General features: G+C 34.0%; 2 protein-coding genes across 4 annotated transcripts; one reads left to right on the plus strand and one right to left on the minus strand.

Moving 5' to 3' along the window:
- Positions 1–98: 98 nt before the first annotated feature.
- LOC125049600 (organic cation/carnitine transporter 7-like) lies at positions 99–10,884 on the minus strand. 2 transcript variants are annotated; one of them, XM_047648989.1, is made up of 12 exons: positions 10,814–10,884; positions 10,027–10,103; positions 6,363–6,524; positions 6,075–6,237; positions 5,876–5,997; positions 5,174–5,406; positions 4,547–4,695; positions 3,466–3,574; positions 2,566–2,753; positions 2,382–2,480; positions 1,570–1,697; positions 99–1,148 (listed from the first exon to the last, which is right to left on the minus strand). In XM_047648989.1, exons 2-12 carry the CDS (start codon positions 10,100–10,102, stop codon positions 1,075–1,077), a joined length of 1,503 nt encoding a protein of 500 aa, XP_047504945.1. In that variant the 5' UTR covers position 10,103; positions 10,814–10,884; the 3' UTR covers positions 99–1,074. The 2 variants fall into 2 exon arrangements, with proteins under 2 accessions (XP_047504945.1, XP_047504944.1); XM_047648988.1 differs by lacking the exon at positions 10,814–10,884 and adding an exon at positions 10,460–10,591.
- On the plus strand, positions 6,791–21,096 carry LOC125049599 (synaptic vesicle glycoprotein 2C-like). 2 transcript variants are annotated; one of them, XM_047648985.1, is made up of 11 exons: positions 6,791–6,900; positions 15,877–15,966; positions 16,132–16,293; positions 16,449–16,611; positions 18,915–19,036; positions 19,153–19,397; positions 19,470–19,627; positions 19,704–19,845; positions 19,952–20,241; positions 20,318–20,445; positions 20,600–21,096. In XM_047648985.1, the coding sequence occupies exons 1-11, from the start codon at positions 6,816–6,818 to the stop codon at positions 20,650–20,652; spliced, it is 1,638 nt and encodes a 545-aa protein (XP_047504941.1). In that variant the 5' UTR covers positions 6,791–6,815; the 3' UTR covers positions 20,653–21,096. The 2 variants fall into 2 exon arrangements, with proteins under 2 accessions (XP_047504941.1, XP_047504942.1); XM_047648986.1 differs by lacking the exon at positions 6,791–6,900 and adding an exon at positions 13,346–13,460.
- Positions 21,097–21,099: the final 3 nt, after the last annotated feature.

Genomic DNA, 21,099 nt, shown 5'->3' on the forward strand with positions numbered 1-21,099 from the left:
CCTTAAAACGTGGTAATGTCTAATATAAAAGCTTCATGGTGTTGCGACATTTCTGGGCCATCGTTAATTCGGCTAAATTAAGCAATAAAAAAAGGAAAAAGATTTAATGCTTTATTTCAAAATATAAAAAACTTGAGTTAACTGTCCCAAGAGAAGTTACATAGTTTTATGTAAATTTGTTTATTAATTATAATTACGATTACTATTTTTCTTTATACATTATTAAAGCTTAACCAAAAACAGTACAAATTATGAGTTGCAATTAAATTTATTCAAATATGAATCATCAAAACTAATCAGTCAATGTTCGATAATCGTCGATATTCTTCTCAAAAAAATAAATATAATAAAAAAATATTCTTAACGCAAGTTTAATCTTTTATGTTTTGAGAATGCTACGTAACATAAATGCAAGTGCTTTCCTGTGGTGCCTAAAATGTTGCGCAATATTAAACAACATTCCTACCTAGGTAATTTAATTTAATTCACTCAACATTCTTTATTTAGTAATTGGAAACCAGGCACCGACAAGCTGTCTAATAAAAAAGCATTTCCTACAAATGTAACAAGAAAATATAATCAGGATACCCAAAGTCATAAAGGTTTAATATTTAGGCCTCGATAAACAATTGTCAAAGGCTGCCCTGGCAGGCTCTACGGTTGATTATAGTAAGGAAGAGTTATTGAGTGGAAAACAATCAGGTAAACTAATTATAGGAGGAAAAATTTATTACTTGTTGCAATAATTAATCAATTTTTTTTTAATTTGACTAATATCACTATGAGAACTCACATATACATAATCATAAGTATCGTAAAAAAAACTTTTAACTTTTTTTAATAGTAAACAATTTAAGTAATTAAGATCACCATAGATTCGATTGGAAGCTTTAAAGGTTTCTTACTATATGCTACCTTAAATCACCATTCAATTCAATCACTAAAATGAGTAATTACCATTTTTCATCAAAGGTAATTAAATAGCCGACTCGGAGTCTTAAAAGATAAGCTGTTTAATCTATATTAAACGGGTTTATTGTCATTTTGCAAAGCATATAGACATTATCTCAAGTATCAAAGACTTGTTTTTTCAGATTTTGAAGCCGGTTTGCTGTCGTTGGGAAGTAGGAAGCTCAGCGCTGCACATACTGAAATGTTTTTTAATAATAATTAAATAAAATTATTTTCTCTTTAATTAGTACAGTTGTAACATTTTGTTGTGTTGTAATATATTGTTGAACCAAATTTGAAACAACATAATCACTAAAAATATATATTTCCGTTTTATTATACAAGGAATTCAAATATATCCAAATTATCACTATAGCGTCTTTAAAGAGAAATTTTAATTAAACAACCATGTATTGTGGATATTTCAGACAAATAACATGTTTTTATGTGATTAAGGCGTTTATTGAGTAAATGTCTTTATCTATTAATGTAAATAAACAGAGAAAGAAAACAAGCACTGTGTTTTAAACCTATTTCAACCCAACAAAGTCAATATAAATGTTAGATGGCTGATGATAAAATAAAAGTTAAAAACTAGTCCAACATATAAATACTCACAGGCAATAAGAGCAGCAAACGCGTAGAATGTATATTCGCAACCACGAGCCAGGAAGATACCAGCCATGTTCGCGCCGAGCATCGAACCCACACGCCCAAACATCATCACGGCACCAACAGCTGAACCTCTGAAATCATTCACCTCGTAAGAGAAACGTTCGTCTCAGTAAGCCTTAATATTAACAAAACTGCTTTTCATAACATTAATAGGATTGTTAACACAATGTAGAGTCGTTTAATAAGAAAATAAAACATTTAATTTCACGAATAATTGTTTTGTGTTATTAATATTTAATTAATAATTTACCGTCGATATATTTGACAAATGGAGCCGGGTCCTGGTACCCATAGCATAACGTTGTTTTAATGATAATTTGAGTTAATTATAATATTAGAAATCTAACAGCCTCTGTTAGCCTTAGCGTATATCATTTTCGGGATTTCCCTATTGTACGACCAACAAGCACTTGTTTGTTCAGCATTAAGCGGTATTAAAACATCATATCTTCGTCAACATAGTAAATTAAGTTGATATAATTATGTAGTTTCATAAACAAGTGACAAAAAATGTATAATGATAATGAATAACACAAATATATTATTATGGTCCACAAAGGATTTACTATTCAAAAGTTTATTTAAATCTATATTTCATTTATATTTATCAATTATCAAGCTTATTTTATATATGTATTTATAATACAAATTATCAATTATCTAATATATATATAATCTAGGTTTTCACTAAATATTTATTGAATTGTCTAATAACTAAATGTTCTTAGTAGATAATTATTATGATTTTTAGTTACCTTAAACTTGTTGGAAATATTTGTACTGCATAGGCGTTGAGAGGTCCGATACCGAGAGCAGTCAGTTCCAGAGTAGACATGGACACACCAGCCACGAATCTGGTTGAAATTTTGTAAAAATTATGATTTAATAGTATTACCTCATACAGTCATAGTGATGATGTTTGGCGATCTTAGTTCTTACCTATTGCGCGTAATCACACTGACTACGCAGGCAGCAGAAACGAGTGTATACATTCCAACCAATAATGTCTTCTTCGACAGTGGACTGAGACTCACTGCCATCACTATAGCGCCGTAGAAAAGGGCTGTTATTACAGTTATTTTAAATGTGTCGTACGAAATACTGTCTATGCACGTTACAGTGTGCGTCTGAAATTAAAAGAAAATTACTTCCTATCGTTTTATACTTGAATATTTGCTAGAATTTTTTATAAACACGAGATAACTTCGGTGGCGTTTGTTGTAGATATGTTCAAATATATGTCAAATAAAACACTTTGTTTGACAGATGGGTCAACTGGCTTTAACTGTTTAAAATATGAGCTTATAATTAACATAAAATTAGGGGGGTTGCGACGCTAACAAGAAACTAATATGGCTAAGGGTTCTTAAGTCTAAGTGACCCTTCAATATAAGTTCGACATTTTCGGAAGCAAGAATGTTATATGACAATTTATGAGTGTGGGAAAAACTAAAAGGCTCATTTTGTGTTGTGAGATGATTGCTAACTTTTTTGCTAACTTTTTTCGCTTCTAATTTACTTACTGTATATTATACATGTAAAATATTAATGTTAGGTTACATAACTCACGTTATCGTAATTATTTTTGAAGGTTTACAGTATTTAAATGTGTGTAATATACATTAACACAGTTTATTACTAACACCATATTGTGATATTTCACTGCAATTACTGAAATATACGACTAACAAAGTCCATAAACTGTTTGACTACTGTATACACTTGCGTACTGTTACACTAGTTTTTAACAGTCCCACCCGGGATTCGATCCAGGGACCATAAACTGCAGTTACATACGTAAAGCATTATAGGAACAAGCAATATGAAAGAGCTACTTACGACGTTGTCTGGCTGGTTTAAAGAGTAACAAATGGACACGGTCTCGTTTGGTAATTTCGTCATCATCTTATTTATCGTATGTGGAGTGAATAGAAATAATCCATTTAATCTGAAAAGATATATTACTTTATGTTCATGAAGTATAGGATAAAATTATATAAATTATATACCATGGCTTTAATACCTTATTGATTTTGAATTAAATCGATAAGAGAGGTTGACTGAACCTTGTCATTGATAATGAATTGACAATGTTGGATCAAGGAACCCACGGCATTGTAATTGTGCCTACAGCATAAACTTAAAGGGCTGCTTCTTCCTTTCATTAAAAGTATCACGAAATTAGAAGGTGGCACCAACAAAATTATAAAGCTCAAATAAAATTGAATAAAATCTTGCATTAAATGTCCTTTGCATAACTCTTGGTTCTAGACTCTAGAGCAACGACATGCCACCCCAGTTCACACATGAAATATATTTTTTATTAGATTAGCACTATGTCTCGGGACCACCACCTTCGTGACCAAACTTCAAATCTTTATGACTCGGAGGAAATAGTATTTTTTCGGGTAAGTAGGCACTGATTGGGTCGTGATACAGAACTGAAATGTATCCAATAAGACCAGCCTTGCTATTCTGTAACTCACTTTTCGAACTCACACAGCAGTTTTCGCAGCGGCGGTCGCGCTCAAATCAGTCGTGAAGCAGTAATTTTATGATTTGGCATTCCGATAAGGACGGAGCTTGTAGTTTATTGTTTATCAGAATGCCAAATCGTAAAATGACTGCTTTATGACTGATTTGAGCGCGACCGCCGCTGTGAAAACCGCTGTGTGAGTTCCAAAAGTGAGTTACAGAATCGCAAGGCTGCGCTAATTCGGGAAACACGTTTACAGTGAATTTAGTATTTTGCTGTCTTTAGAAATTTATTGACAGAAGAGATGAATAAATTGAATCACGTTTCTGACTACTACTGATATGTGCCCCAATGTGCGCAAAATCAAATTTAAGAGCAAAATAAGTGGGGTTGTTTCTGACATTACAATTACAATGTGGTAAAATAAATAATAAAAAAACTCACAAGGAAAATAATCCCAGCATGAGGAAGCCCAATAACAGAAGCCACTTGACGTGTGGGGGCTTTAGCAGAGCAGTAGCTGATGTCTTTGCTACTTTGATAGCTTCGCCATCTACCTGGTCGGCATTGTCCTCTTTTTTAAGAGATGTTACCTGTAATTGTACAAAATACTCACGTACCTACATAATATGTTGAGACATAGTACAATAAAATCGTCGAGGTGCCACATTTAAAAAAATCCATGCGACTACATGCAAATGTTATATACTATTTATTATTATTTTAAAATACATAATTGTTATTACTACAAATATATAATTAAATTCGGCCTGACATATATTTCTGAGTAATAATCATTGTCGAACGACTACTTGGTTATATTATTACAGGCGCTTACAACAAAATATACAATGTAAATGTTATTTGGATATTCCCTCGTTCAATAAGTTTAGATTTCATGATATAAAGTATATATAAATACACGTTTCTAATAATTAACTCTATCGAGTGATGTTTCAGAAGTACTATATTAAATAACTAAAAAAAGTACTATATACTAAATAAATAAAATAAAAATAAAGTATGGTATGTGTAACATATATATATACGTATAATAAACTAAAGGTATACCTTGTATTCATCTGGCCTCCTTCCCGTATTAAATGAATAAACGTGGGCTAAAACCTTCAAAGCTTCCTTCTCCTTGCTCTTCATCATAAGAAATTTGGGACTCTCTTTTGTCTGTGTCATCCACAACGCTGACAGGATGAGAGGCACAGCGTAGGCTACGGTTAGTATGCGCCACGGCTTAATGAAGATGTTGTTGTGTTCCCAGTCTATGGTGAACACGATCCAGGCAAGTACTGAAAAGAAGCATATACCTCTGATTTTAAAGTAAAAATACCTTACGCAACCGTATTAGGGATAGGATATATTATATATTAAAAATCATTAATTGAATAACACACTTATTTAGTTGATTTTAAGTTTTCTAAAGCCTTTAATTTCGTCGTGTATAACTCATTTTATGAGATTGGAATCAAATTTAATAATATATGTATGTAATTTTTAGAGAGCAATGTTATCGTAGTGGGGTTTAGCTTGCAATTCTCACTCAAAGCTTTGAATCCCGATCAATCCGAGCGATTAATGTAAAGAGCTTCTTTTCTTTAAGAGGAACACGTCACGAGAAAACTAGTATATCTTGCACCAAAAATCTTTATTATGTCTCGAAAAATGTAAGGGTTAGAAAAATGGTTAACAAAATTTCATGATTCTTAAAGGTTTGTACTATCACTGGATTATTATTACTATTGGTTAATTAGAACTTACTGGGACATAAAGAGGCTATTAACATCAGCGATGCATTGCAGATTAACACGGCCATGTCACGACGTTTCCTCGGCATCAACTCACCAGCGAAAGCAAACCCTAAGGACGAGGGACAGGATAAACTGAAAAAATTATCACACAGATGAATTAGAAGTTGAATTAAGAGATCACGTCTCATTCAAATAAGTAATAAACTTACAATAACGAACCAGCGAACTTGCATAAGGCGAAAGAAGTAAGGTTGGGCATGAAGGCAGCCATTAGCCCAATGATACCTGACAGCAACGTGGACACAATAAGAACTGGTTTTCTGCCCATCGCATCTGCTATGGGACCCCATAATGGTGCTGTTAGAATTATACCTGCGAAAATGATTAAGTGAATGCACGAGATAGAGAAGAAAGAGCTATTAACTCGTCATGTTTATCTTGTTCAGAATCAAAATGTCTGAATGAGTTCGAAACTTTCATCTTGTTGTTTACTGTACCTATATTGGGTATACTAGTGATTATTCCTCTTAAGTGGTCAGATAGTTGAAGATCACAGGCGGCCAGAGGGAGTAAGAAGGAACATCCGATCATCTCTAGGATGGAAGCTCCCAGGGTGGACACCATGAGTGCGCAATGGAAAACCTGGTATTTTCCAGCTCCTAAAAATATAAATCATACTATAAAACTAACCTATTGTTGTTTCCGACTTATGCAATGTCGATACTAGAAAATTATTCGGTGGTCTCTTACATATTACATTTATTGCAAAATTTACATCACTAAACCAATTCTAGCCATTAGCCAAGGCCATGTAGCAGTCTGGATAATAACCATTTGACAATAAACGATCGTTAAATTGCGTTTATTACTGCATATGCATGCCTTTGTCCATGCAAATTGATTTGCATCGTGTTACACGGGGTGCTGCGTCATGGGCTTCAAACACTATAATGTCAGACATTTCCGAGGCAGAATTAGTTCAAATCTTGACGACTGAAAAGGCTTGTAGAGGAACGACCATATTGCCCTATCAAAGTAAGTACATTAAGTATTATGTTATGTTCAGCTGTCAGATCATCCCAATCTCGATGGACTGAGGAGATATTTGGGTTTAATTTAAAAGCTGTAATAAGTATTTTTCAATTAATAATAACTACATTGTTAGATTGCTGTTTGTGCACCATCTTATTTTATAAAGGATGCTAAAGCGCTGTCGGAGGTGAAACTTGTCCGCCAATTATAATTAGACTCATAGAAATAGGCGTAATATGTATAACTAACAAAACACACGCACAGAAACACAAAATAACAATAATCAAAAAATATAAAAAAGAATGAAAGATAACAATATTTTTTGTCTAAAGAACACGGTACGTTTTAAATGTGTACTGCGTGTGTGCTGTGGTTGTAATTGGCCCTGACTCAGCATTATGCTGAGGAGCAGACTGTTCCACGGCGCTGGTTATTCTGCCAGAGACCACAGAAGCTAGTTTGCGCCTCAGTCGCAAGAAAAGAAAAAAATATATTAATAAAAGTGGGCAGTGTAAGTAATGAAGTCTTATGTAAAAGTATATAGTATATAAAATAAAATTAAAAATAAGAATTTTTGGGTGGATTAATTACTAACGTTTATAAAAAAAGAGAACCTTAATAATTTTAAATGAAATAAACGAAATCATAAAATATGTATCTTTATATTATTTTATATATTCTAAATAGGCACCTGATGGGCAACCTAAAAACAGGAAAATTGTTACTAGATTATCATGGAACTGGTTAGGTTAGATCAGGTTGCGAAATTGATCGGTAGGTACACCAAACCTATTAACTATGATTAATATATTATACAGAAAGTTTCCAGCAAAGCCACGGCGACTGAGTAATTTGCTTGATACTTTTTTTTACTAGAGTGGAATGCCGCTTAGTGTGGAACTTGCTATACCCTTAGGTGCACATTAAACCTCTCTCTGTCACAAATAGGAAAAGAAATCAGGACAAGTATTTGCATCCCTTTACAATATACTAAAAGTACGGTAACTGTATCGTCAAGACCTCTAAATCAAAGACATACCACTTACACCACTTTACCGGGAGCAGATCCGCTCTTTATTTGTTACCAACTCCTTATACTACAATTAAACACTAAGCAGTATCTGCCCGTTTCATATTTATATGTATAATTCCCACAATTCTTTAACCTTTTCTTGCTTTGGTAAGTACCGCTGCAAACCCTTTTCTTCAGCCTCCTCTAACGTCAATATTGCTTCTGATTCTCTTTGTCTGACTTGTGGGGCCTGTACGGCCAGTATCAGACTCGTGTCTATAACACTGACTACGTTATAACTCCTTCCCTTAGAACTTCCATTCGCTGTAGATTCAGCTTCTTTCTGCGTCTTTCGATGATTTACGGGTTTTATGCAAACGAGCAGCCACTTCCACGAGTTTTCTTTTAATTGTGTCCCTTCCGTTTCTATGTTTGATCCTGTCATTTCCCTCGAAGGAAGGAACGACCTTTTATGAGCATTGGCAATGTAAACAACGACACAATATGTGTACAAATGTAAAATTTCGCCAATATACTGCGCTGCAGGAATTGTGTACCAACAAAACATTTTACTCATTAAAACCGATTACGCATACACGCACGCAGAAGTACTCAACCGAGTCTAGTCGAGTGCCTGGTGCTGATTCTCCATTTTATTTAATAATGAGTATCGAATATTCGAATTAAATGAGACTGAAAACTCTATTTCACTTTAAAACGTAGAAAGGGGTTCACATTTGACAATATTAGTTCGCTTAATTTCTGACACGCAGTTCCACTTCAGAGGATCTTGATAAGCGATGAAGAAATTACGAATGCGTTTTATTCGTAATTTCTGGTTATCGGTGAATTTTAAATAATTTGTCCGATAACCTTGCTTTAAACAAATAGATTTAAATTTTAAAAATCAGTTTAATTCAAAAAACTTTATTTCTTGATTAAATACATGTAATAAGCGTTTGGTGTTTGCGTAGTATGTAATGGCAAATACCTTGAGAAGTGTTAGCCTAGTGGCTTTAGAATGCTACTCTTATGCCCGAGGTTGCAGTTTCGAACCCCGGGTGTGCACCAAAATAGTTTTTGTCTATGAGCTCATTAGACACTTGAGGGGTAAATGAAAACCACTTGCATTGGCATGCCTTAGATCTAAAAAGTCGATGGCGTGTGTCAGGCACAGAAGGTTTTTCTCAGGCAAGGATAGGGTAAAAGCCGGATAGTTGCCTCGGACGGATACATGCCCCGGTGTTTAAAAAACTATGTTAAGATTATAAATTGTATTGGGGCTTTACTACAATAAGTAGTGACTGCCCCTCAGGCCTAAATGCCACGTAACCCATCGGAATAGGCCCAAGTGTTTTGTCCGTGTAAGCAAAAATCTTCCGCGGCGAAACTTTGACGGGCGTTATAATTATATTCTTGATCTTACCCTTAGAACCTTAGAGTCACAACAGACTGAACATTTACTAGTGGGTACATGAAAAAGATTCCTTAGTAAATTTTTTTAGATAAAAAAACAGATCTGAGGCCAGAGATAGTATCTGTTTTTTAAATGGAGGTCTCTAAATATCTTTCTAGGCAAACATCAACCATGCGATCGAGTAGCGGTGACTTCTCTGTGCTTATCAACCTCCACGCTAAGTATAGATTTGTTTGAACTCCCTCTGTTGACATTATCAGTGTATTGCATACTTATATGAAACAATTTCTCACGCCGTCGGAGCCAATTACTGTGTGAAAATCTAGACAGGCGTATTTAATACTCGTGGCATAAATTAAAAATTCGGTATTCCCTTGAACTAGCACGTGGGGATTATGTTCTCGGCATCTTTAATTTGTATTAAAAATAACACTCACGAAAGATAATTTCTTAATCGTACATTAAGGTCGTATAGTTATTTCAATAATAGTAAATATATTTTTTCAGACCGCAAACATCCAATTTTACATTAAATTGATTTAAATGGGAATTATATGTAAATGAGTTAGTTTTCAAGTAGTCTGCTTACCTATGACCATCCTTTAAGTACTTGTATAAACACTTTTCACTTGTTATCATTCACTAACACATATTATATATACATGATTTCGTTATTTATGAAAACATAAGAAGCACTTACCAGCGAAATCCAGCGCAGTGTCTAAGTCAGTCGCCATCTCACATTTCTTTTTTTCATTCTCTTCTCTTGACCCCATCCTACGAATGTTAAAATACAACTAAAAAGTATACTTTTGGGAATTTCATTATGTGTAATGTATGTTTGAACAGATGTGCTAATTATGTGGATATTTCGGTTGAATTATTAGTGTATTTGTTTATTTAATATATAAATAAATATCGCTATTTTATACTCATAATATAGATGATATTGTGCAGAATTCAAACTGAGCTTATAGTTTTATTACGTACCTATAGGTAGCCAAAAAATACAATTATCGAAACCAAATGATAGCAATGAGATGAACCCCTTCTACAAGTAATTAAAGAAATCCTTAATACCTAATAGTAAAGTTCGAAACATCTTATTTAATTATTAAAAGTAATAATCTTACATAAAGGGCAGTGGACACAACCGAAATCGCATGTTTTCATAAATACATATATTAATTAGCGAAATATAAACGTTTTGCGATTAAGTGCAAAGTAACCGCCAGCGGTGGAAAAACTGACTAATAAATATTATGTCTTAGTGCGGTACTTTCACATTTGCTTGATTATCCTCAGCTAAACAAGTTCTAATCATTTAAACACACGTTGAACCAGTCCTAGGTCCTAGTTCCTTACACTTAACTAGACTTTTTCGTACCCAAATTTTATTCATGTTTTCAGTCTTAAGTCTTATTATTTTTCATTTATTAAGCATTTCGTTTTCTAGAATATTCTTTTCAATTATTGTGAACCCTTACCTGAAATGTTTTTGGAGTTATTTTATAATCGTCTCACGTTGGTGACAAAACACAGACTGTAAATCTTTTCTTTTGTCAGGGGAGAGGAAAAATTATATCAATTATAAATTAATTAATAACTAATTGCAGTTATGATAGTTCTGATTACTTATTATCATAAATTATGGTCTATAAGCGACCGTAAGTGTAAACATACCCATTTCACTACAAATATTCCTCAGGCTAAGTTTTTTACCTTGGTTTCACTAAAACTTACACATTTTTACTTTAATATGTTACGTAAAATAGATCAAGACCAATTTTCATTTAATCAAATTAGCTTTTCTCTGTAATAATAGCTAACCCTAATATATAAGAATTAATTATATAAAGTCAAAAGTCATAATTCATTTATTCATATAGGTAACACAATGTACACTTATGATCGTCAAAAGGATTATGTAAAAAATTACTTTATAAATAATTTTTCGGGTGCAACTCCAAGATTACATACTGTAGACACACAAGACCAACAAAGCGTAAATTCTTACAATAAAATCAAATAAATCCTGATCTGAGTCATTATTAATTGAATTGTTTTGATTTTAGTTCGCAATGTGTGTGGTCACTTTTTATTATCGCCTTCGAAGAAATGTGCCTTCATGCTGTCCCACAATTCACTTACTCCTTCAGTATTCTCCTCTGTGTGGTCTGTCTGTGCCAATTCACTTTTAAAACTTGAATTTCCTTCCATCATCAGCTTAACTACTGTTGGTAAATATGCGCGAGATACGTGTTATTTGTCAAACAATAATTTTAGATTACTATTACCGAGAGATTACTTTCTATTTCTGTTGTTCCTGTATAAATATTGCTCTTCAAAGGGTATTTGTGTTTGATTAGAATGTAACATTATTATATAAGAATATTGTATCAAAATGATTTAAATAATTGTCTCGAAAAAGCCAAGCAACGGTTCTCTATAAAAAAAATTAAGGGATAATTAAGAAAATAAGGGAGAGAACCCAGAGGAATCATGATTAAGGTATATTAATCAATCTATGCCTCGATTTTTTACTATATGTTAAATATGTCGCAGCCAACTAGCTTAATTAGCCGTTCAATTAACAGCCTAGCCGTTTAACTAGCGGCCTCAAAAATGTTCAGCCAGTTGATCAAACAGCTAGGCAAATGACTTGGATCGATGAAGTTTCATTACTTGCCTAGCCTGTTGACTGTTAATTTTATTTAATTCCACTTTCTGCCACTCTCAAACTCGAAATGAACCACTTCAAACTGTCAATATGGCGTCGGTAAACCACAACTTTGATGGTGTTTTGTAAAGTTTCATGAAAAACAACAGATACAATGGAAGAATGTAGTGACAATAATAATGTGAATTTGACTTAAGCATTAATTTTAAAAGAAATATAAATGGCTAGACTGTTAATTAAACGGCTAATTAAGCTAGGTCGATGCGACATATACATATACTATCTCGTCCCTAGGAGGCACTCAGTGTCGGGCAGTTGTGAAAATGACTCCCGGTACCGATGATGATGTCCTCAGTTGTCGAATTTGTCAATACCTTCATTATTCATAATCAGAAAAAGAATATTTGATTAATGTTCTCAATTGAGAAATGTCCAACATCAGCATTGTATGTGCTAGGACTGTGTGTGCGGTCGGTGCACTGCTCCACTGGAATACCACCGCGCACTGCCTTCTGGCTTAACTATTTAACAGAGGAACAAAAAGTTTTAATAAAAATATGTTTATTAATTATTTTGTACATTAAAGCAGTCCTGGTCAGCATGAGACTCGTAAATGTAATTCGCCCTTTTATGGTGGCAGTACTCATGGATATGGATAGGTACCTACGATGTATCTTTTCAAAGACAAAGTCAAAATCATTTATTCATTAAGGTAGCACAACGTACACTTATGAACGTCAATACAGAAATACATATTAAATGCTAAATGCTTCTAATATTACATTTACTGCCAGTTCTCAAATCAAGGGCGTAGAACGGACGACAAGAACTGGCAATAAACTCTCCGCCACTCCTTTTAATCGCCAAGTTTTTGTTTTACACATGACATCTTAAGTAATTAATAATTAAAATAAAAAATAATGTTTTGTCCTCTATCAGCAGTAGGCATGGTGAAATGGGAGCACGCACGTACATTCTCGTGAGAACAACACGCAAAGATCAGTCCGTCAAAAAGAAAACATAAAAGGTTAATTACTCAATTCAACCCAAGCTGGAAAAGTCTAAAGGCGTTTATTGTGTAATAAAAAGGCTTTGACAATGACAACAGATCTTTGTACTCTTTAACTAAAATGTGTCGAGAAATCAAAGAATGTAACGACGGAATGTTTTTATCGTGAAAACTTTCCAAAGCCTATCACCTGCTCATGCCTCCGGAGCATCACCATATACGCTTAATTTCTATAAATAGGAACATCGAGAAATATAATTATAAATACTCTTTGTAATCATTATTTGTTTATTATCTTCAAAAGATAATATTTTATATAAAAGACGCGTTTCTCAGCAACCTCACCTATTGTACCAAAAGATTCAGATAACACCTCTTTACTTTTTTCCCACATTCTTTATCAAAGTTTTCGTCTCGTTTTTATTGGGTTTTCTTTTGTCAGGAGGTAAGCTGAACAATTATTATGGCTCTTTGAGCATTTATTTTTAGCGATCCAGACATCAGTCGGCTGTTCTAAAGTAAGTGGTGTACAGGTAGTACCAAAAATCGAACACTTTATTTTGTCTATTTTGCATTAGGCGTTAATATCAAATTTAAACTCGGAACTAATGGTTTCATGGTAAGATTCAGAAACTCGACAGCACGAACTATGACTTCCGAATGTCAAAAACGTATTGGATTTGACATCCGGAAGTCATACTTAGCGAAAAGTCTCGACTCTGAATCTTATTATCGAACTCTCGGGGATAGGGTTGATTTAATTTAAGCAAATTTTACGCTAGACTCGAAGAAAGCTTATTAGAACAACAAATGAAGTAGAATCAAAAGAAAATAAATATAAATTTAAAGTATGACAATAAATTTCCAAAGACAAAACATATCTCTACCCATAATCTCTCGCTGACCGTGACTGCTGTAAAGCTGTTTTAATTCGCGTAAATCAAAGACCAATCTGGCATAAATTCAAATTTACTAAACAACAAATAATTTATCAGGCAAAGTATGAAACCGTCAGTTTTGTGTATCCTATCCACAAAAGCCACTACTTCACTTCACTTGAATATATAACTAGCGATTCAAAAAAGTAATAATACCATATTATCGTTAAATTATTACTTAATATAAGCTTGTTCCCCTCTTGAATGTTTCTCAAGAATTTAAGTTTTCCCACGATTTCGTGCCTTTATGCAAGAAAATTTACACAAATTATTAATTGAAACTAGATTTTGCCACAAAACAGATAAAAGACTGAGATAAACAGGCTTTAAATATTGTGAAAAAAATACTTTTTGTAGTTATTTTCTGTTGCAACAATACAATATATATATATTATATGTAGATATAATATTGATTTAATCCTGCTAAACAGTTAGTGGCAGTACAGAGTAATATTTATTATTTTTAATAAGTAAACGGGCAGGCGCGAGTAAATTTCGTATGAATAAGGCATATTTTAAATACTTTACGAGTAAAAACTAATTTTTATTTCTTAATAAATTGTTAATTTGAACCATACATATTTTTGACAAGCTATCATAGGTATAAACGTAAATTTTTCATATGTAATACCACAAGGAAAAGGAAAGGGAAATACCAGATAATTTTGAAGCTCGAGTGGTATTCGGGGGATTATTTTTCCGACCCAAATGTCGGCCAATAGAATTGCACCATGAGACGAAATGTACAGTTAACAAATAAGAATTTCATAATGAATAAAACAACTACTTAATACTTTTCTTGAAGCAACGACCAGAGAAAATTTTCACAAAAAAGTTTCAGTATAATACCATGTAGGTTGTACCACGTGACGTCGAATGGTGCAATTCTATTGGCCGATATTTGGGTCGGAAAAATAATCAGTAGAATCTTATAGGTAACACCAAGTGCACTTATGAACGTCAAAAAAGAAATATACATTAAATTCTTCTAATTTTACATTGACTACCAGTTCTTAAATCAAGGGCGTAGAACGGAAGAGAAGAACTGGCAATAAACTCTCCACTACTTACACACAACTAAAACCCTACAAAATATATCTCTGCCTGCCCGTTTTGCGAGAAAATCATCGGCCGGTATCTTAATAGTCGTCATTCCATCTCTTTAGTCACAATTATCAATTATATAATTATAAAGATTGAAACTTTTCTAAAAAAACTAAAAAAACAAAAAACCATAAAAAACTAAATTCGTTATAGATACAATGTTTTTCACGATCTATGCAAAATGCGCACTCAATACTGGGCGTCATCGTTTCTAAAGTCAACATGAAATTTTCAGATGTATTTTCATGATTAGAATCGCTACTGCAGTGAGACGGCACTTCGTTCTGGGTTTTTTTTTCGTTTCGTTTTGTCACTTTTTTTGATTAAACATACAACGTGTGGTCCTTCCGGTATTCATATACTCCTACTTGTAGTATCCGATGAAACAAAATGTAGATGTCGCCACAGAATCAAATTAAAAGGAAAGACAGTTTTTAGGCGTCTATTGTTTCTATCTGCTCTGCAACCAGCCTGTGATTGTTTAAGAGAGTTATAACGGAGCTCATTTATACACACAAGTAGCACTTTATACTATAGTTCAACCAGCTCCAAGAGATAAAAGAGATCCATGGTAGCTTGCCATGGTTCAATTTCACTAATTAAATTATGACTGTAATTTCCCTCAGTCCTCTGGCGAATCAAAATGTGCCCTGGGTTCTAAATCTTAAAGCACCTTCCTGTTCTGTATCATTTAAACGTAACTGAGAAGAAAATTCAATATTAAAAATAGATGTTCAAAGGATATCTAAATATTGTATCTTAAACCAATCACACAAACTTTTACTTTTGGTCTTATTTAATGTACCGTTATTGTTTCAGTGATGCATATCAAAGCGAATAAAGACTTGAAATTGGAAGAAAAAAGACCACTCAGCGTGGCAACGGTTGAAGAAGCTCTGACAGCGACAGGTAATTCCAACTCTTGTAAAAAATAAAAAACTGTCCAGTTTAAATAATGTTTAACTTTAATATTTACCGGCATTAATTACTGAAAGTCGAGGTTTAATTTTAGAGTGATTGAAGGGTGTCGTAAATTTATATTTCTCTGGCGAAAGTACATGTGAGATTTTTTAGGTTTCGGGAAATACAACTTCGGCCTCCTGTTAATATGCAGTTGGACGCTTCAGGCGATGGGCATGGACCTATTCGGCACCAGCTTCGTGGTGGCAGCCGCCGTCTGTGATCTCGAGTTATCACTGCAGCAAAGGGCGCTTCTGACAGCCACACCTTTAGTGGGTAAGTTTGTACACTCGAGAAGACTCTCTTTGTCATGTCAATTAAGTATGATACACATGCAATACTCCTAGTAAACCTCAGACTAAACTATTAATGTTTATCATAAAGAGTATGCTGTGGGTAATAACGATTGTTTTAATAAATATTCGGTTTAGGAGTGGTGTTGGGTGCCCAACTTTGGGGCTACGTGTCCGACACGAAGGGTCGCCGCCTCACACTGGTTCTGTCCATGGCCGTCGGCTTCGTGTTCGCAGCGCTCAGCAGCTTCGCACCTGATTGGAAGACTATGGCTTTTATGAAACTCATTTCGTCTACCTTGTAAGTAAAAAGAACAATTTATAAGAGAAGAATAGAGCTTATAATTATAGTAGATGCTTCGTTAAACCTTAGGTTCCACTAACCTTCCAAAAACAACTAGTCACATTATGTCTTTAATAACCTCTGATGTATTTCAATATTGACAAAAGCGCTTTTAAAATATTCCAATGATAAGGGATTATGAAATTAACTGATAATAATAGAAGTCTGATATCAGAGTACTGACGTATTTCTGACTCACTGATTAAGCGACACGGTCAGGTTCAAGATAACTATAAATTTTAATGGCTTTGATAATATTATGAGATAAACTATTTGAAGTAATATTCGAGGCTGTTCCATTCATAACATTCGAATTTGTTTTTGCACTATAGTAACAACCACGACATTAATAAATGGAGGGCGTTTGTGAAAACCAGTGACATTATTTGCGAATACGGTGACGTCAATGGAAAAACAATATTTTTATTAATTAAACACTTTGTGGACTTTTTACTACACAAATAAAATTATTTTTAGGTATATAGATAAGCGATACTCGTAATTTATGACTGCAAACAAATAATTATGTAAATACAGTCATTACGTACCGTCAATATTTACACCGCGTTGGATTTTCCTCGATTTCTCATCCTGCGCACATTGTATTGTTTTACAAAAGTAACCAACGGCTGCATTCTGTTGTTACAGTTAATTCGTAATATTTAATAATAACTGATATTATTATAATAAAGTAACGCAACATAAAACTCTAGTTTCGTTTTCTATCTGATCTATATTATTAAATTATAACGATTAACATTAATTTTTTTTACTATTTATAATATTTGTTGTAAATGAAAAAAAAAACTGAAATCCTTCAGAACCGAAAAATTCCCTGAATCTTGGAAAATAGTATCGTACCCATCTATAAAACAGGCAATCATCATGGATACTTAAATTTTGAATGCCGGGCGCCTGAACAAAACTTGGTGCTTTGACCAAACCATTGCCAACCAGAAAAGGGTCCTTCAAGAAAAGAGCGTACCAATTATTAAAAGGCCGGCAACGAACTCGCGAGCCCTCTGGCTTTGAGTGTCCATGGGCGGCGGTATCACTTAAAATCACGTGAGCCTCCTGTCTGTTTGCCACCTTGTTCTATAAAAAAAAGACGTGCGTCTGGGGCCAGACCTCCTTCTTCTGGCACCTTTCCTTGAATGATTTGTTGAAGGAGCTCGTATTCTTTGGTGTTACGTAACGATGTCGATGTCTGCGACATATTCAAGTTTCCTTTTCTTAACGTTCTTTGTTCTTTTCTATTCTATCCAGCACGGTTGCATTTCGTATGCGGTATTTTACCAAGATATTTTAAGTATATAAAATAAGCCCAGATCTCGAAAGTTTCAGTTTTTTGGAAAATAGCCTTTGTCAGCATCCAAGATCCTTCACCATAACAGCACATAGAAGACGTAACATCGCACAACAATAAAACAGGCAATAAAATAGAAATTTCTAAGTACTAACCCATATCTCTTCTTTCAAATCTCGTTAAAAATTTTACAGAGAAAATAATAAACTTCAGATTACTTAATTACTTAAAAAAAACCTGCCCTTGCAAACAATCAACTTGGATTAAGAAATAATAGATCTACAGAAGATGCAACTGCTGGATTATCCCGCCTAGTAAAATGCACTCATGTGTAAACCTTCACAACCACTGCAACTTTCCTTTTCTGGAACTCACTAAAACAATCTGGGATTCATGATTGATTTAAGGGTACTCAAATAAATTATCTTTGTTCTCGTGTTCGCAAATTGATACATGTATCAAATGCCTTAGAAAATCTTCAAATCCACACAACCACGATATATATGTATACTGCATCTCGGTATGGGGTGGAGCGGCAATGTCTTCAATGCTGAAAATTGAGCGTACCCAACGCGCTATTCTTCAAATATCCTATTGGAAACTAATCTATCCAACTACAAAATTGTACGATGAAACAAAACATCTAACGGTTATATAAATATACTTAATGGAATTTGCCAATTTTTTTAGATACCAACAACATCACAACGCAAACATATATACATATATAAACCACCTAAAAAACGCACTTCTTCAACCCAACGCATTTTATCTTACAGAGGCCCTTTGACCTAACAATTTTCACTCTTGATTGAAAACTTTAAACATTCTAGCAATCTTAAGCAACATCTTCTAAAAATGCCTTAATGCTCAAACCGAAACTTTAATTCGTATGCAACAGTAATCAATTTTTTTATTACGTGTAATAAGTTTTTCTTTCTTGTTTTAATTACAGCACATCAGCCACTAATTCCGGCGCATACACCTTACTCGGTGAGAGTTGCCCTGAGAGGTCCCGAGGGCGAAGTATGTTGCTTTGCACCTGCTCTCTTATGTGCTCACAGGCTGTAGTCGCGGGTAAGTAAAATATAATATATATATAAAGATATAGTAAACCTTCATCAAGCAATCCGTTATAAAATTTCTGATACTTTACCTTCCAAGAAAATCTAAATATATTTTTTTGCTTTTAGTATTCGCCTATCCAATTCTACCGATGAAGTTCTCCTACTGGATTGACTTCCTCGGCATCTACTACAGACCTTGGAGGCTACTCGCTTTCGTCATGGCACTGCCATGTGCAGTCACCGCTTGTTTGCTACAATTCTTTGAGGAAAGCCCTAAATTTCTGGTGTCAAGAGGTCAACCAGATCGAGCGTTGAAGGTGCTGCAAAGAATCTATGCTTGTAACACGGGCCACAAAGCAGACCAATTTCCCGTTAGTTTTCTTTCGATATCAATTTTGCAAAAAATCTGGTTCCTCAATTAACGTCGTTTAAACTACTTATAGGTAAAAAAACTTATGCAAGAACAGGAAATTGCAACCACACTTACTGAGACTGACTCTTTCTTCTCCGCGCTTTGGCAGCAGACAACAGCTCTGTTTCGTCGTCCATTGCTAAAAGACACTCTGAAGCTCTTCTATATCGTCACTGTAATCTACATGACGTAAGTAGATTTGTTATTAATTAAAGTTGAATAAAATTTGAAAAATCATGCACACTAATTTTGGCTATTCCTCCAGTGGCAGTGGCTTCATTCTCTGGTTGCCTTATATTATGAACAACCTCTTTTCGGTGTTGGAGACAGGAGAAGGCGCAGGAATGAATCTCTGCACAGTCATCCGATACTCAACTGACAGTTTTGCAAATGCGGCAAATAATAACGTGAGTCTTAAGGAATTCAAACTATGGTCATTTTAAAGAGAATTGTAATCTGAAACACTTAATGACTGAGAGTAAACACTAAACGTACGATTGTATTTCCTTTCAGACAATTCAAGAAGTTTGTAATGATACAATACAGCCAACTACACTTATCTCTGCGATGTCGTATGGTGCCTTAGCCAGTTTATCTAACCTGGTTTTGTCACTTACGTGCGGCTCCAGAAAGCGATTGGCTATGATGGGAATTGTATTGCTATCTGCGACATCAGCTGTTCTGTTAAATGTGGTCCCTATCCCGATTGCTGGGGGCGTGTTCTTTTTCCTGTTCCTGCTCTGTGCGCTGTCTATGGGCATCTTAAGCGTATACTTTGTGGAACTTTATCCCACATCACTAAGGTACATATTTTTAAAGAGTGTGATTGAAAAGTAAATGTACGAGAGCATTATAAATATTTTGTTATTTTATTTACAGAGGAATGGCGTCATGTCTTTCAGTGATGCTGGGAAGATCGAGCGCTTTCCTTGGAGTCAACGCTATTGGATACCTTATATCAGCAAATTGTGAAGCAACATTTTATGGCTGGGCCATTCTACTTTTAAGTACGACCATTGATCAATATTATAGTTGTAACATCTTAGAGTTCAATATATTTTTACACAACAACACACAGTTAATTTTTATACAGCTCTTCGTTGGTTGATTAGTAAGTTACATATTTGGTAATTATATACTATAACATATATATTTTTTCAGGTGCCATAATCGTTACTTGGTTCTTGCCAAACGATAAACAGCCACGGCAATAAGACGGATTTTTGTTCACGATTGAAGAGAAACGAAGGTGCTGAAATTACGTCGTGCCCTCAAACAAAAAATGGGTAGTATGTATGGAGGGTCTTCTCAATTTTGTATTTTGATTTTAAACTTAGTTGTTAGTAGTAGTTTTCTAAATTGTGGAGTTGATACATTTGTACTAGAGCCACGAGATAGTCATGTAATAGTACCTGATTTCTTTATCTACGTACTCTGTTTAGGTCTAGCGTAAATTAATTAAGTTATATCTTCAGAATATCTTCTTAAGTAAATAATAAATGCTTACCTCGTTTAAAAAATATAAAGGTAATGCAATTCTTGACGCTTCTTTTAGAGAGGGTTTACGAATATTTAAACTAATTTAAGTGATTTTAAGTTATTGTAGTTATAACATGAGACTGGTTATAATTTAAAATAAAAATAAGTGTTTTATTTAATAT

The sequence above is a fragment of the Pieris napi genome, chromosome 5 (genome assembly GCF_905475465.1).
Source record: "Pieris napi chromosome 5, ilPieNapi1.2, whole genome shotgun sequence".
NCBI lineage: Eukaryota > Metazoa > Arthropoda > Insecta > Lepidoptera > Pieridae > Pieris > Pieris napi.